Here is a 17,488-nt window from a genome sequence, read left to right on the forward strand (position 1 = left end):
AAGCTGTAGATGCCCCCTTCCTAGAAGTGTTCAAGGCCAGGCTGGATGGGGCTTTGAGCAACCTGGTCTAGAGGAAGCTGTCCCTGCCCATGGCAGGGGGTTGAAACTGGATTATCTTTAAGGTCCCTTCCAACCCAAACCATTCTGTGATTATATTCTATTCTATGATTCTATTGGACTGGGTCCAAGAGAAGGACTAACATCATTACTTCCAATTGTGGGACTGTTGATCAAGGTCCTTGAACTTCTTTGGATGAACTGTAGCTCCAGATGATGGTGTCAGTAATGCAGGCACAAGCTCCACAGGATTACAAGCCTGAAGGTTTGACACGGAAAAAGAGGTTTGTGGGTGGCGAGGGTGAAGAAGCTGAGCAGATTAGAACACAGGATTCATCAGGGCCTCCAGCTCATTCACATGGCTTAGGATGGAGGAACAGGACATTGTGTGCCAGACCAGACCTGGGCTGAAGCCAGACAAAAGAAGCCAAGCTGACATCTCCCCACACGTCAGTCTTTCCCTTCAGCTCCTTCTAAAGCACTGCACTTCCTTCATGGAGTGATATCCTTAGGACGACCATTTCTACATCCTATGCTCCTTGGGACCTCCTGAATGAGACTTGGGAGATGAGGTGGAAGCCAGATTGCTGTACATGGAAATAGGCTAAGTAAGGTCAATGTTATCATACTTGCGAGGCTAACATACAGCTAGCAATACTGTGGAGGTGAGCAATGGTCAATGGACAGAGAAGAGACTTTCGCCTTCCACAAGGATGTCTCAGCAGCTCAGACATAGTGCTGTTGGAAACATGATGGTCTAAAGATATGAACAATGAAAAGTCCCTATGGACAACGTCAATTTGGCCAATTGATGTTGTTGGAACAAAGCAGGCAGACTGGCAACACACACTTCTGTTCCATATTACGTATCAAAAGCATACCTGGTTTTGCCAATTACGTTGTTTGGTTTAGTAACAGATAGCATGTCTTCCATTGAACTCTGCTTCTGACGTGTGGAGGCAGATTTCCCTTTTATATTTTGAATGGGCTAGTACCTTTCCATTGATACAACACATTGAGAATGAGTCTTTTTCATCTACCTGTTTCCAAGTCCTTTCTTATTGATATTTCACCTAGAAGTATAACCTGAATAATTTGCCCGATATGCAACTGACACCTAGAATTTGCAGCCATAAATGAAGTAATCTTCTCTAAATTTTTATTCAAAAACAAATTATCAGGAAAATGATGGCCCAGGTATCAAAATATAAATGACACTAGTTACCTCTAAATATAAACTCTTGCCAAATTATCCTTCCCTCCAGCTTGCCAAGGCTGGCACTGACTAAATGACCTGATGATTGCCTTCATATTTTAATGCTTTCATTTTCTCACTGTGCCTTGTAACAGCAGGAGAATGCCAATTTGTATGTTTGTGTGTGTGTGCGCGCGCGCACACACAATCTAGGATTGCAAATATTGTAACAACCAACAAAAAAAATAGATCTGGAAAATGGAGGCAAATGCCAAAACAAGTAAAAGTGGGAAATAACAAAATGATTTGCACTCACAAAAAAACAAATGAACAAATGAATTGCATTTCTGAATGACAGATATTATAAAGACTCCTGCTAGAAGACAGCAGGAAACTCTTTAGATTTAATCAAATTGGCTAGGTTAGATTCAAATGCGCGGAAGGGAAAAAGCAATACGCTTGGTTTGATTGTGTGGCTCCTGAAACTCAAATAAGTCTTAATAAATCTGTTGTTATTCTCCATGATTCATTACTGTTTTAATACTTGCATGGGTTCTAAAAGCCTTAATATTTGTAAATTGACCCACAATCACAGTAAAGCAAAATAATGTGACAAATTATTTATCTATCTGGTTACGAGGGAGCCTCACACAGAAGAGGAAACAAAAAAATAGCCAGACATTAGCCAAAAGGAGAAGAAAGAAGAGGAGTAGATCTGATACAGCAGGTCATCTTCCTCTCTCATTGCAAGCAAAGAACTAAAACGTCTTTAAAAATTTGACACTTTATGCTATGAAAAATGTTGTTTTATGGGCTTATAGCATGCCCATAAGGCTTATAATATTAATAATAAACATAATGGAGCATTTTGAGGTTATTTCTGTCTTTTTTTTTTTTCACCTTTCACAAAGGCATAACACTCCCCTCCACGTTTTTTGCTGCCAATACAAGGAGCAGACAATACCATGAATCCTCTGTGATCAGTTACTGCTACCGATCCAGCTCAAAATTTGAAAACTACATATTAGATACTGACACTGACTTGGTAATAAATGATCCGCAAGTAGATGATACTAACACAAAATTATTTGAATAAATGCAAATCACTATTGCAAATAACTTGCTTGTTATAATCAATCTTTGTTTGTAGGCACTCACTCTAGAAAAAGATGTATGTACTGACTAAATTATTCCTTCAAAGTATTTACTAAGCTTTTATAGCTGATAATTTGAACTACTTAAAAGCGGCCTTTATTTCTGCATTAAAGTGTTATTCTGCTCTTAAGCATGAGCACTGCAACCTAACATTGTAGTGTCCTAAAAATTCCAGTCTAAGCTTCTGTATATACTGTCTCTAAGGGAGGCTTGAAGCTAATATATTCAATGCATAAAAACCCAAATTTTAACTTGGTGTGTTTCATTTCTCTCTCATAAGCATCAGTAATAGAAGTCCTTCAGGCCACATTATCTCTCCCCATGCAACTTCACTGACCTCAATGGGTTTTTACTGCTGTAACCGATTTGTTCTATAATTAGAATTTAATAAACAATCTCTCTGATGATGCACAGGAAGGGAAATAACTCACCTTTCCTCTCTTGCATAGGCTTCTCAGTGATAACAAGAGTAAAAAAAAGGGAAGGAAACACTCCATTTGACACTAGATCAAGCACACGTAATTGTGAATGCAGATAACCATTCTCAGGTACAGGGAGATCTCATTTGTATGCAGTGACTTCAAAGCAGGAAAAATACTTCAAATAAAACTACAGTACTAACTGCTACTGCTTTCTTTAACCGATGGAATACTTTTATCAGCCAAAAAACATATAGTCTTTCAAAATAATTTTTAGAAACCCACCAAAATAAACCTACGCTTTCACGCTTGAGTGACTTTTTTGTGTCTCACTGCAGTGCTCCATTTTGCTACTCCACTACTTCCCAGCAGAACATCTGGACTACTCAAATAAGTTGCGTGGCACAGTAAGTGCTAATTACCAGAAGAATATCCTCAATGGGTTGGAAACTTCCACTGGTCTTTTAAGAGAGCATTTTTTTTGCTAAAAATGCATGCCAGAGTTTGGCAACGGGATTTGTGTCAAGCTGATGTGAGATAGTAACAACAAGATAATGCACATCGCAGTGGTTGCTCATAACTTTTTTGGTGCATTTAATGCTAAGAGGCAAATTGTTCTGAACCAAGAAATATTCTGCAAGGCAGTGATCTGTGGCTTCCCCACTTTGAATGTTTCATTACATTAGACAGCAGTTAAGAAAACAAGCAAGAGTAATTTGTGAAAAGAGTAAAAAATTAGATGGCTTTAAAATAACCATAGCTTTGTTTTAACTACAATTCCAACTGCTAAGTGTTTTGACAAGTGACATGGCCAAATGCAGCCACTGGCTGGGAACTCTGCTAACTGACTAAGCCTGTGAATTCTGATTCCACAGAGGTGTTATCAAAACTTTCACTGACTTCTGCAGGCCAAGGACTTCATGCACTTCTCTCACAAAAGCACAGTCCGATAGTGATTTTAGGAGGAGAATGAACAACGCTTACCTCTCGAACTTTGGATCAATTTATGATCCAAAGACCAGTGTAATCATTGTGAATATTTCTTTTGATTGCTATGTGTACACTGAAGTAGAGCACTGACAAGGATGGTATAACCTAAACAATACAAAGAAAATGTAGATGCTCATCCAATTAAGTATGCTGTGTGGGTACAAAATGCTTTGCCTTAAAGGGAAATTTCAGTTTGAGAGTGCAGAGTTTCTTGAACAAAGTTTTTACCATATAATGTTAATAATTTGATTAAATATATATATAAGTATTATGCAGAAGATCCTCTTTTGACACAAAAAATTAGGCCAGTGAGTTATTGCACTAATCCTCCTGAATACAACTTTTGATTTATAAGAATGATTTGTTTAATGAAGATTTTAGAGATTTAAAAAAACCCTAGCTGTTTTGAAGCGTGATCTCCTGATGATAAATGAAGACGACAGAGTCCTTTCCCTGTACTACAATTAGCGCTCATCTCCAAAAATACCACCATGAATCAGTCTCCACACTTACAACATCTGTTTCCATCTCATCTACTTCTGGGGTTTCTGATAATTTTGAGAAGCCTTGATGTCTTTTAAATAAAGAAGAAACAAAGGACTGCACGTTTTGAAATACTTGAAATAAATAAGGAGTCATTTCTTAACATGTTTTCTCGTATATTTTGCAATCCAAATGCTTTAATATGAAATGCTTTATAACTAGAGCAGTTTTTGAATGTTAATCATTAGCATATATTCAAGGGTGTGCAAAAGAGCAAGGAAAATCCCTGAAAATGGATTGGCAATAACCTTGCTCTTGACTTAGTAGTTATTTTACTCTAGACAATCTCTACCCTCTATTTTAATTCAAATACTTTGATTAGTCTTCTGATGTCATGATAGAAGACAGATATGAAGACTATAGCTACTAGTATTACTAAAATTTTATTCTTTTTTATATATATATATATATATATATATATATATATATATATTCTTTAGACTGCTGACTAAATTTTTAATCCCAGAATCAGTATTTTGCAGTTCATTTGAATTTAGGAATCAACATTTTTTCCCAGTGCCTACTGACACATCTGACAATATTCCTCTTGATTTAAACATGGTAGTGAAAATAAAACCCCAACGGCTATTTTCTGGAACAAGCTTTGTTTCTGAAGCCTTTTTTGTTCAAAATTCGCATCTGAGATAGGGCTAACATACTGTGAGATGTGTTACCATATCTGTGCTCTTCTATGTCCCTGAAGACAGGGTGCTACTGATCTTCATAGTAAGTCCAGTGCTCCCCTAGGAGCCTGGGCTCCCTGTGCACATGAATACCGATCCCATGGCACATGCTTAGTATGCCAGGTTTTAAAAAGGACTCCTATTAGTTACATGTACACTACACAAATCACATCTACTAAAGACATGGGAGCTCTAGGCTGGGTCCATAGCTGTTTCACATGCAGAGGCATTGCTGGTCATTTGCCTCTCTGCTCCTGTATGAAGTTCTGTTGGCAAGCATTCTCACACCAATGTGTTAAAGGAATGAAACATTTAAAAATGCACAAATTAACCATCCTGATAGCAAATTAATTAATGCAAATAAATGCAAATTCAATGCATTACCCTGGCATGGCATGCTAATGAGAAAACAAGTCATTTAGTCAATCAAGGAAATATGCAAATAAAAAACATCCTCTTCTAAGGTGCTTTGATGCAGAAGTCTAAAAGAAATTAAGTACTTCAACTGTATTTTGAGGGCATAAATTACTATTTATGTAGTTTGCAATAAGAATGTTTTACCCTGTGTTTTTATCCTTACAAACTTGGCAACAGAAATACAACAAAATGCATTTTCTCTTTATAAATGCTGCAGAAATATATTTTTCACACTAATGTGAAGTTTGAAACTTACTGCAGAAAAAAACCCAAACAACTGAAATGTGCTCTCAGGATACTGTGTTGAGGGTAGTTTTGCAATTTTAACCTTATCTAATGCCAAATGGAACATCCAAGCAGTTTGTACTTCTCAAAAGATAACAAACAGCTCATCCTTCTAAAGACCTGGTGTTGCAAACATTTGTCTTTTTCAGTGGGTGCACCTGAGGACCAGTAGTATGGGTCAGGCATCAGGTGACAAGTTGCTACAGAAGATCCGCTGCCTCCATGGAATTCATTGCACAGGTGTTTTCGTGGATTATAAGCACATATTGTTAAACACACCACATACCAAGAAGGGTCAGAACCCAGTGAAAAGTACTGGTCGTCACCTGCAGCAAGAAACAGGATCAAGTGATGTAATGAAAGTTTCAGAATTAATTGCTGAAATACCAGGGCTGACTGAAGCAAGACACCAATGGTGTTAAATAACACTGTGCACAGCTGCTGTAAAGAAGAGATAACAACAACACTAGATACTAATCCTTTCTGAAGAGTAAGTTTCAGGTTAGGGCCTAAAAGGTACCAAAAATTACTTGCTGCTTCTTTCAGCTTTTCACTGTTATCTGCTAAGCCACTTCTCTGAACAGTTTAGGATACACTCTTTACTTTGTAAAACTTTCAAAAAGTAGCCATCTGAATATTTTACCATAGCTGTTAAATTGCACTCTACTGTTTTGCATCTAAAGAAGCAGAAGCAAGTACTTTCAAGTAGAGAAATGGACAAGCAGCTTGCTGGCAAATCATATGCCTTCCCATTAGTCTAATATGTTGTGGAACAGCAAAATTATACCACACTAAACAGTTAAACAGTGAAGTTCAATCAGTAGCTGTGACATGCTTAACCCAAATACTTTTCTCTGATTGTATTTTGAAATTAATGGAAATGGAATTACTACTTTTAAAAGAAAATAATATACTTCCTAGTAGACGAACAGTCACTCAGTGGGCTTTGTTACACGGACTATTACCTTCTCAAGATCTATGTTGCTGTCTCCACAATACCTGTAATTATGCCAAAATGCATGGCATTTCCTCTATAGTTGATCTGGCAAAAGTAGAGATTTTTAAGCACAGAAGTGAATCTGGTGATGTAAAAGGGAATATTCGCGTACTTGAAATTATGCATGTGTCTAAGTAACAGTAGAACAGAAGCCTAAATTTTCCTCTACTCCTGTGTCTCAAAGGACTTTGCATTCTTTGCAAGTTCAACTTTCTGATTTTTGTTACTACTTGGTATTTCCTAGACATTTAAACAAATGAGCATTGCTATCTATAGTGCTTTCCATTTAGTAGAAGGAATAGCATTCAGAATTTCCATTTGAATCATCTTATTTCATTCACCTGAAACAACACACAGAACTGAAGTTTCTGCAGCCGGACAGACATTTTGTCAGGTGAAACAATAAATATTCCATTCCTTGGTGGACAAATGGAGGAATGCTCAAAGACTGTGCTTATTAATGTTATTTCATTACTTGCCATCTATAATTATCCTGTATCTAGACCAGCACATTTCTTTCTCTTCCTTGATACCTTCTCCCCAGCACAACTAAAAGTAAGGATAGGGAGGGGCTCTTTTTAGATAGAATAACTTGAAGATCCAGCATTACAGATTTTCCAAGGTCAAAAGAGAAAGTTAATGGGAAAAATAGTCAAGCATTTTAAAGCTAGTGTAATTCTATAAAAAGGACTGTGAATTCATGGAGGGAAGGAGATGAACATGCTGTTCACCTGTAGCTCTGCAGTATAATTTTCATATCAAGTGTTAATGACAGGTAACCTCCCTAGAGATTTATTCATTCATTTTCTTCCAGGTACAGCATATTAGCTGAAGACTTTTCTGCACAGCCACCTTGCCATGATGTGAATTACAATTAACGCTAAGCAGCCAGGGGTTGTTTGTTAGATTATTAGAGCCAGTGAAGCTGAATGACTCGTTCTATGCTATTTACAGAAAGAAAGCAAGCAATTCATCACAGACAGATGTCAATGATAGGCTACCTGGATCCCTATAGAGGAACGTCGACTTTTAAGAAACTCCTCTGCTTTTGTCACTAAAATGGCCTTGTCACTGGTTCGTATCGAGGTGCTCTGGCTCTCGGATGCATGGCGCTGCGCGGCCGCAGTTTCCAAGGCAAGATTCATGGCCTTGTTACTGTCCAAACTGTCAGTGGAATTGTACATCCCTCGCCCATCCTGTGGCCATGGGGAAATCCTCTGAGTCCGGCTGTCGTGATATGCATCCTGGGTGGATTCTGTGCTGCTCTGTGCTGTGACTGAGATCAGTGGCTTGGAAGTGGTACGAGGGGGTACCGGTGGCGGTGTTTTTTTGTAACTTGTGTAAGTTACAGCTATGGAAAGAATTAAAAAAAAAAAAAAAAAAAAAAAAAAAGACAGAGAAAAAAAAAGAAAAAGGAAAGTCAAGATTAATCTTATGAAAACTTCACAGTAGAAATCACCGTAACATTAAGATTGAGCTGCTTAAAAATGAAGACGGTGCAACATAGTGTTCTTTGTGAACCTCACTATTAGAGTCAGGTGGGCATCCACAGCAACATTTTATTTCAACCAGGGGGCAAGGTGTGGAGATGGGAGTCCCAGATTATGGTGAAGATGAAAGTGAGTTAGTGAGGACTTGTGTGTGCTGAGGCTTGTGCTGGGTAGGTACACACTGAGGCTTCTGAGGTTGTTTCTGCATGAGGTAAAGCTGATAAGAGAAATAAAGGAAGGTTTTTTTCCCCTCTCTTGTTATCATCTGAACTGTGGGCTCTGTATTGATACAGTGTATTAAGAAAGTAGCATCAATACACTGGAACAAAATACTATTCAGAAACTTCTACTTTACATTATGCCACACTTTAACCTTTAAAAATACTTCCAGGCATACTGGCAGGAATTAGGCAAGATTGGCTACTTAAATAAGAAGCATATGTTTTAAAAATATCCACAATACAGTTAACAAAAGGAAATTCCAGGCATGCAAAAAATGTATATACATATGTATATATTGTGTATATCAATATACACAAAGCTACTAGATACTAGGACAACAAACAAAAACTACAATACCAAAAGCAGTGACGTTTTATCTATTATCTTGCAGTAAGCCTTAAATCCTTAGAACATACATTGAAGGGCGATATACTTAAATGCAGAGAATATGGAAATATAGATATAAAAATGAGTCTGAAACACAGGGAGAACTGGATAAGCAGGTCTAAGACTTCAGTCTGATGAGCAGAGCAGGTCTGAGACTGGTTCTGTCTTGAAGCAAAAGGCTCAATAAAACATCCAAGAAAGCTCTATGGATGCAGAATTGTGCCAATAATACTTCCTTACAAAACTGTAGAGGTATCATAGAGGTAGATATTTAGCCACTAATATTACACAGCCGAATTTTCTAATTGTCTAGTTTAAAAGCCCACTATACTTTTTTTTGTAACTAGCAAGAGCATTTCTGTTATGGAAGAGCTTTTCCCCCAAAGCACATATAATTATAATTCATAAAATTAGCAACTGATACAAAAATGCATCATGATACAGCTTTCCATATTCCTGTACAGGAAAATCAAGTCAAATTCATTTCTTGTATAATTACAGGAGGATAAATAAAATTATTATGTTTCCTCATATCAATAATGCCGAAATAGCATAATGTATACATGCAGAGACCAGGATAATGAATGACTTAAGGAAAAGGTTTGCCTTTTTCTGGTGTTGTTATATGCATTGGACATTGCAACAGTGACTCAGGGAACCTTGGAATTGGCGTTACTGGAGTCCAAAAAGGATTCTACAGGAGTTCCTCTTCCTGTTATACACATGTGGGCTGATGAGCAATGAAGTCAGAAGGAGTGCCTCTCCTGTCATGATTTTTGCAGCTATGTCAGGCTATGTAGCAGCTCTCTGGAGAGAAGAGACCAGTTTAGGAATTTGCTAATACCTGGGACTGCTGAGGCTGTATAGCCAGGCCAGCCTATGGGAAAAGTGAGACTAGAGAAGACTACTCTTAAATTTTTATTATTGACAATCATAAATAAAAGGATGTTCATAAATAAAAGAGAGCTAGGAAGTGAAAACCTTCATTTGAAGCATGTTTTGAATTACTACTGGTGCCGCTCAGTTCTGGTAGACATTTAGAGAGACTTGCTCCAAGCCAAATTGCTCTAACAGAGTGAAACGTGAAAACATGCTCTTCAGATTCGGAGAATGTGTGGTTTATTTGAAGTGCCATTTTGTTGTCCTATCACTAGCCTTATCTCCTGTCAGTTTTGTAACCAGCAGTTAAGAAAAAAGAAAACCCCAGTATTTTCCAGATGCTTTAGGGAATAGAGAAAGTTCATGAAAGAAGGGAGGAGCTGTAAAACTTGAAAATTAAGACAGTGTCTTAGGAGCTCAAGCAGTGGCTCTAAGGAATGTTTCTACTAAGAGAGTTGCCATAATACTGCTCCTCCACCTTCCCTCTGCAAATGCAGATGCAGATCAAAGTGCTAGGAAACATTAGAAAAAGAGACAATGGGGTGAAATAGGGTGAGTGAAATCTGGATCAGGAAGCTATTTTAACCTATAACATAAGACAGGTTATCACTGTTATAACTAATTTACTGGTTTTTACCGTCTGTCTTTGTAGAAAAGAAAGGCAGTGAATAGTGAAACATATGGTAAATGTGATAATGAAACATCACAAGCAAGTATATTCCTACTGCTTGGGCAGCAGATCACTTCTCTGTCTAATGAACATAAAAGTTAAACTTCTGTTGCAACCCTTCATAGCTAACTCAATGTTCATTTACATTTCTAAAAAAGAAAAATTCTCCTTGTAGCAAAACCAAAACAGTCACTTGCTTTTTTTTTTTTTTTTTCCCCTCTTTTTTTTTCCCCTAGGATTGAATATTTTATTCTGGACATTTCTGACTGTTTCAGTGGAGTGACACGTCTTAAAACCACCAAATATTACAGTTACTGCAGTATTCTGGCAATCACTTGATCATGAGCACTAAACAGGAATTAAAAAACCCACAGATGTTCAACAAGAAGAAGAAATCAGAAGAAAGACTGAAAATTTGTGAGAAACTCTCTACATATTTACAGTGAAGTATGGCAGGAAGAAATCAGATTAATTTCTAAGATACAGTCACAGAGATCAAATATTGAGCAAGGAATAAAAAAAATCCCCCTCTACACAGTTAATTAGTTCATATCTGGAAAGACAGTTTCAGAGCCACAGAAATCTGGGACTAATTTGAGACTGTAACAAAATCAGGTAAGAGGATGGAGGCGTGAATTTGTGAGGCAAATCTTGCCACCAAATTCTATTTGCTTTAATCACTCAAGTGGTTCTAGTGAAGTAAATGGCATAACTTAGATAAACAATGTGACCAACACTTGTCTTAGATAAACTTGGTATGTGTTGCTGATTTAAGAGATTATGACATAATAGATTAGGAGCTTGTTAAAGGAGCAAAGTAACCCTGTAATCCATAGTTTACTGTTCATGCTTGGTCTTAGGTCTCTAATAAATATGAAATTTTATTTCACTTTCAAATTTTTTTTTCCATTAATTATTATGTCTGTGAGTGTTCCTGTTATCAGCAGTAATGTCTTTTTTTGTCATGTCCAATTCTTGGCCATAACAGTCGTACATACCATGTATTATATATGGGAAGAAACATTTCCTTTTCCTAACATAAACTGAACTTCCTTTTCGCTTATCACTCCCTGCTTATGCTGATGGACACAAGCTCCTGTCAGCTTTGCCTCATTCGCTACTTTGCAAATTTTATTTGCCTTAGTGGTTATTAGTTCAAAGTAAGCACATAAAACTCCTCAGTGATGCTTCATGTCTTCCCTATTGTTTGGTCCATCATTCTACAAACTCCACAGCTGTGATGGGTTTCACCATCCCCACAGAGAGGGCTGGTGCTGGGCAACACAGCCCCAGGGCACCAAGTGCTAGCCAAGGACAGTGCCCGAGTAATTCCATCCAAGGCACCGGTGCTGAAAGCTGAACTGGGAAAAAGAAGACTGGGATGACAGATCCTTGTCTTCAGTCACAGCAGGACAAGCTGGGTGTCAGAGCCAGCATAATGGCTGGGGATGAAACACAGCGTGAGGACAGGGGCGTGCAAAAGCAGAGCACCAGGAGGGAAGAGCTGTTGCAGTGCAACTTCAGACTGGTTTAAATTGTGGGCTTCAGCAGAAGCAGAAACATGCTTCATGTTTTCACGTGTAAAACATCAATCCTGGTTAATCTTATGTTGTTTCTGTGGCTCACAGAAGATAAGCAAAGATTTCTGATTTCTTTAGTTTTCTGAGGAGTTTTGATGTGTGTATTCTGGACACTCTTGATATTTCTCTCACCAATCCTGCTGATGGGCAATAAGGCTGTTAATCAATTTGTAAAATCTATAGCTGCTCTGAAATGCAAAGAAAAAGAAAGTAGATGGCACAAGAGGCAAATATATCTTTTTAATGTTTAAAGAAAACACAGAAGGAATTATGATAAATAAACTAAAATTTTTCTTCCAGTTGTATTCAAAGGCTGTCTTTATATAGAAAGCTGAACATTTTTTTTTCTTTTTTAATGAAGTAGGCAATATATATTTTTTGGAGCTCATAAGATACAGCCTATCTCCATCTGTTAGCTTAAACAACCAGAAATGATAAAAATGGTAAAAACCTGTTCCAATTCTAAACTTTCAGACTTCCATTTCAATCAAAGTATTAACTGTTCAGGTACTTGCCCCACTTCAACATAAACATGTGCAATAAGCTCCACTGGATTTTCCTTTAAGTAAGGATATTAGAGAAATGGAGAGAAAACAAAATGGTTCTGTGATGCTTCACAGTGGTCTAGGCTAAACAATGATGAAAACCAGGCATAAATTGTTTAGGAGAAAGGAGCAGGTAGCAACGCAGCATAACATACATTAATTTGTCACTCAGGCAGGAAAAAGTGTTACACATCAATTGTTTTTATAAGGGTCGTTGCCTTTATGTAAAGACTGCAGTGCTTGTTTATGCCAGCTCATTACCTTCTCCTGGCACAACTCACATTTGATACCTTAACTGCCAGATGACCCTCACATGTACAAGATTGCCTAACAGTGCTGAATTTAGTACGGAGATGGCTACAAGGGACCTGGTCTGTAAACTGCATTAATTTTTCTGATGTGCTTTGTGATCTCAGCCGGGAAGGACCTGTCAGAACCAGAGCATCACGAATTATGGCAATACCGCAGAGTAACCAAGAAGACAATCCCAGCACTGGAGAACTGACAACAGAAATCCAAGAAAAGTTTCCTGATAATTCATAAATAATAGGATTTTTTTAATTTAATTAATAACATCTGGAAGCAGAATATCCCTCTTAATCTCCGCTGTATTTGACTAAACTCGCTTAAGGTTACTGTTGCTACAGGCATAGGAATAAGTCAGCTACTCTGCCCATATTTCACTGCCAACACAGTTCATACTAGAAATAAAATGACTAAAATAATTCAATTTAGATATAACTTCAGGTTGTCCACAAAGATTCACAGACAAAAGGCAGAAGGAGAGACGTGATATATTTGACGAAATATCAGTGGCCGTAGGTGACATTCAGAACACCTTTCAAAAGGCAGCCTTTTAATAAATCACTGCTGTTGGTCCATTTGCAAGATAGAGTCACCTGAGGGGTTTTTACAAATCAATATAACCACTAAGCACTTAGTCAAAATAACATTATTTAGGCTGAGATCACAAAGTTAACTGGATGATGAATTTACATGAAAGCACCATCAATTAAAGGAAATGGTTGTCCCTTATGACACACGGCAGGAGTAAACTGGATTTTCTGTTTTGTAAGGAGGTTTATTCAGAAGGAGGATAATTACTCCAAAGGGAGCGTGGAGCTGCCCTGGAGGCAGAGCTCCCAGGGGCATGTTTCTGCGGGCAGACAGGGCTTCTCTGAGGAACCATGGCACCAAGAAACTGGGTGCAGGCTCCCAGGCCAATGCCAGATCTTCTGCTTTGCACAGGAAAGGTGAATGCTAACACTGAAACCATTTCAGAAGAGGAAAAAGAGACTTTTTTCATTCTCATAATGAAAGGCCACAATTAAATCTAATCCTGTATGAAAGGAGTACTCAGTTATTGGTACAGTCTTTTGACTATCATGAATACTGTTCTAGCCAAAGGTTTTTACAATCCCAGCTAATATTTCTGTCCTTGAAATGCCCTGAAATCTCTTCATTGTGCTCCATCATGGTCATCAGGACCTCTGAGCTACTTTTAAAATTAAAATGTACATATGGATGTGTACCAGTTACTTCTCAAAACAAAGAATGATAAATACTAAAAGACCATTAAGAAATCAAAGGGGACTTTTGAGAAAAAACCTCAGCCACTAAAAGATTCTATTTCCCACAAAAAGAATGAAATCTTCTGTGATTTTGCTACCAAGATATGGATGTAAAAAATAAGAATACAAGTTCCTATTTAAAAGAGATGATGTCGGGACACATCTTTTTGTATATGCCTCTTGTCACCTTCCATTACACACTGGTCTCCAGTGCCAAACATAATTAAAAGGAGACTGTAGTGCCAAATAGGTCAGTTTAATTTTTACAAAGAGAATATCTCTTTTCCTGAAGTCAAATTCTGAATTGTTTGAAGTGTTTCCTTCATGGATCAGTAATACCTTTAAAGTTCAGTCATAACAAGATGATTTAGAAATGATTGACTTTGACATGTGTAGCCTGTGGCTACTTAATTCAGAAAAAGTGATCAGCTGGAGGGGAAAAGGTTAAGGTAAATTAGCCCATTTGGATCCAAGTCTGTTGTTTTCAATGTGTGCCATCAGTGGCCACCTCAAAGACCTACACTGGTGATTTGGGGTCTACTTTCTCTTTTCAGTGCTGGAACAGTATGCGTTCAGGCTCTGCACAGAAAAAGTTGTTTTGCTCCATTACCTGACCATAGGCAGTGCTAACTGATTGTAAATGCAAGTCCTTCAAAATACCTCTCAAACACACCCACTTTGCCCTTTAAATTGAAACATCATCTGTATGTGAGTGTAGGGCAAGTGAGGAAGACACACCACATGCTCATATAGTCCTGGTTTCTCCAGCTTTTTTTTTTTTTTTTTTTTTCTGCTGCCTGCAATGGTCCACACCTTTGTGTGCTGTGCTGCTACTGAGAAAGCTCCAGTCATTTCTGAGGGCTTTCCATGTCCAAGCGTTTCTCCATTTGTAAGATAAAGAGAGTGTTTTCTTAAACTGTAAAAATGTTCAAACCTTGCAAAAATAGTAATTAAAAATTATCAGTGTCGTGCTTTAAATTCAAGAGAGAATCTTGTTTTAAATTAAGTTAATTCTTTTGATCGAATCTTGGATAGATTTCCCTCAAACATAATCAGAGAGATACTTTAATTATTAACTTCTTCCTTTTCCTCATTCAGCCCTCCACAATGAATCCTAGCCAGTAAATGGACCAGGCAGTTTCTCAGTAAAGAAAGAGTCTTTTTTGAGCTTGGATATTTGTGAAAAGAACCGTGTTTCTTGCTTCCCAGATTAAGCAGTAAGAAACAGTGATATATTCACAGTAATATTTTTGTGAGATATTTTCTTGGAAAGACTGCTTACACCCAGATGAGTTCTATCAGCACAATTTATATGACAGGCTGCATTTTATTTAGACTGCATAACCCAAAGGATTGTCTGGGTGGTAGGTGTCTATAACTTCCTAGCCTTTTTTCCTGATAGGCTTTTTTACAAGTTTAGGTGAAGCTGGATATTTGTTACACCCTAAAGTCAGATGTTAATTGGTGGCCTCATGTTGCCATAGTCCATGGCGGCAAAATGCTGCATTTATCCTGTGCCAGTTTTTGAAGTAGGGTCTTTTAGTAACAATTAATTATATCATACTTTCAAGACAGTGTTTGAGAACTTTACGTGGGAATCCATCTCACCCCACATTAGTCACTTAAAAACCAGTCATCCAAGTCTAAGTTAGTCGTCTGATCTCTTTTACAATTACTGGGAGAAAAATAAAGCAAATCTGGGGGCAATCCTCACCCGTCTCAGATGCTTACTTTACCAGGAAATGAATCATCTTATGCAGGTGCCTACTTTTCTCTATCAACTGTGAAGGGAATCAAGGAGAACCAGCTTAGACTGGGACATCTAATTTTAAAATGCTTAAAGGGGTGAGAAAAACTGCACCAAAAGCTCTATTCCTGTGACAGCACTGGGAGGACTCTGGTATGCACTGGGACATAACCTCTCCTGTCTTCCGTTACCTGTCCTCACTGAAAAGGTGGGAGCTTCACCTCTTCTGTGCCACATCCCCTGTGAGCTGGCTGTTAGGGCAAGCCTGCATGGAATTTGCCTGAGTTAATAACTGAATCCTAATTTCCTGCTCCTTGATCCCTTCTGCTGGAGCAACTACATAGCAGCTCATAATCACTTGGCCCAAAGTCCCTTTGTAGCTCCACAGGGGTATTAAAAGCAAACCCTCTGTATTTCTGTAGTTTTAAAATTGATTACACAGTTTTAGGCACTGGATTAGACCATGCTGTTAATCCCATTGAAGCTGTCGATATTTAAGTTGGTGGAATCAGACCATTTCACACAAACTCAGGACCTGAACCATTACCATAACATACTATTGACATAGGCAAGATTTGTGCTTCTTATATATGACTTTTTAAAAGAGTTTTTCAAAACAGCATGTCACTGAGACACTGCTGTCATAGGAATTCCATGTAAAATGCTATTTTTAAAGCAGCACCTGCTTTTGACATCTCTCTGCCAAACAGACTCTATATATCACTTTGTGAAAAAAAAAGACTGAAATTATTAGCATGACATGCAACCTCAATCAGAATTTACTGGGGTGAGGTAAAATTACTGGACGTGTTAGTTTGTTTTTTTTTTTTTTTTTTTAAATCTGTGTATGCATCAGGTTAGACTCAATATTCAAAGTAGATCCTTTTAGGCTTAAGTTCTCTGCATCCACCTGATTTCGTACAGGAAGCTAACAATTAAGTGGAAATGTGACCACTAAATTTGGAAAAAGCTGGAGTCTAAGTACACAGTACAGTCTCCCAGGAGGAGAGCAGTATAAAAGGAATTACTGTAATCAAGTCATTCAGTGCGTAAGTTGTTACCTCCATATTGAGGAAACTTAGGTCTGTAGGCAGCTCACGTTACGTAAACGATGAAATCTGTTTTGACAGTGTAATTAATGTTAGTCTCAAAACAGAAATGCAAGTCAAACAAGGCATCAAGATCAGAAACTGTAAGCCTTTGCCAATGTTAAAAGAGATGTGGGCAACACAAACCTCATGGATTGCTGATGGACTAGTTACAAAGAGTTCTATTTTAGATCAGTTAATTAGCAAGAAATTATAGCCTAACCAGTATCCTGTAGATGGTGAGGCAAAGTGCTGACAGCTGTTTTGCTCTTCTAAACAGTTCCTATGTGCCTCTCAAATACTGAAGTTGCATTAAAAAACACCATCTCAATTTTTTTGGTTGCAGGAAGGAGAAATGTACCTTTAATTATACTCTATTTCATTTACAGAACGTATGTGCAACTTTTCAGGAAAACAGACTGCATCTGTCACATCATCAAAACAGTAAGAGACAAAGAGAGAAAAGTACTCCAAAAGCTAAGAGTCACTCTTACTGGGCTACTTTTTCCACATTGGAATAAAACAGAAAATTTGAGAATGTTTTTCAGTAGAATAAAACTACTATTGC

At 37.8% G+C, this 17,488-nt stretch overlaps 1 protein-coding gene across 3 annotated transcripts in view; it reads right to left on the reverse strand.

Moving 5' to 3' along the window:
* DLGAP2 (DLG associated protein 2) overlaps window positions 1–17,488 on the reverse strand; it is a 401,254-nt gene that overhangs the window by 19,251 nt on the left and 364,515 nt on the right. For all 3 annotated transcript variants that reach the window (XM_086461531.1, XM_086461530.1, XM_086461529.1), the window contains one exon: window positions 7,743–8,092. In XM_086461531.1, the coding sequence (XP_086317657.1) occupies window positions 7,743–8,092 (350 nt within the window). The remainder of the gene's footprint in view (window positions 1–7,742; window positions 8,093–17,488) is intronic.

Source organism: Leptosomus discolor, chromosome 2, assembly GCF_034619465.1.
Source record: "Leptosomus discolor isolate bLepDis1 chromosome 2, bLepDis1.hap2, whole genome shotgun sequence".
Lineage (NCBI taxonomy): Eukaryota > Metazoa > Chordata > Aves > Leptosomiformes > Leptosomidae > Leptosomus > Leptosomus discolor.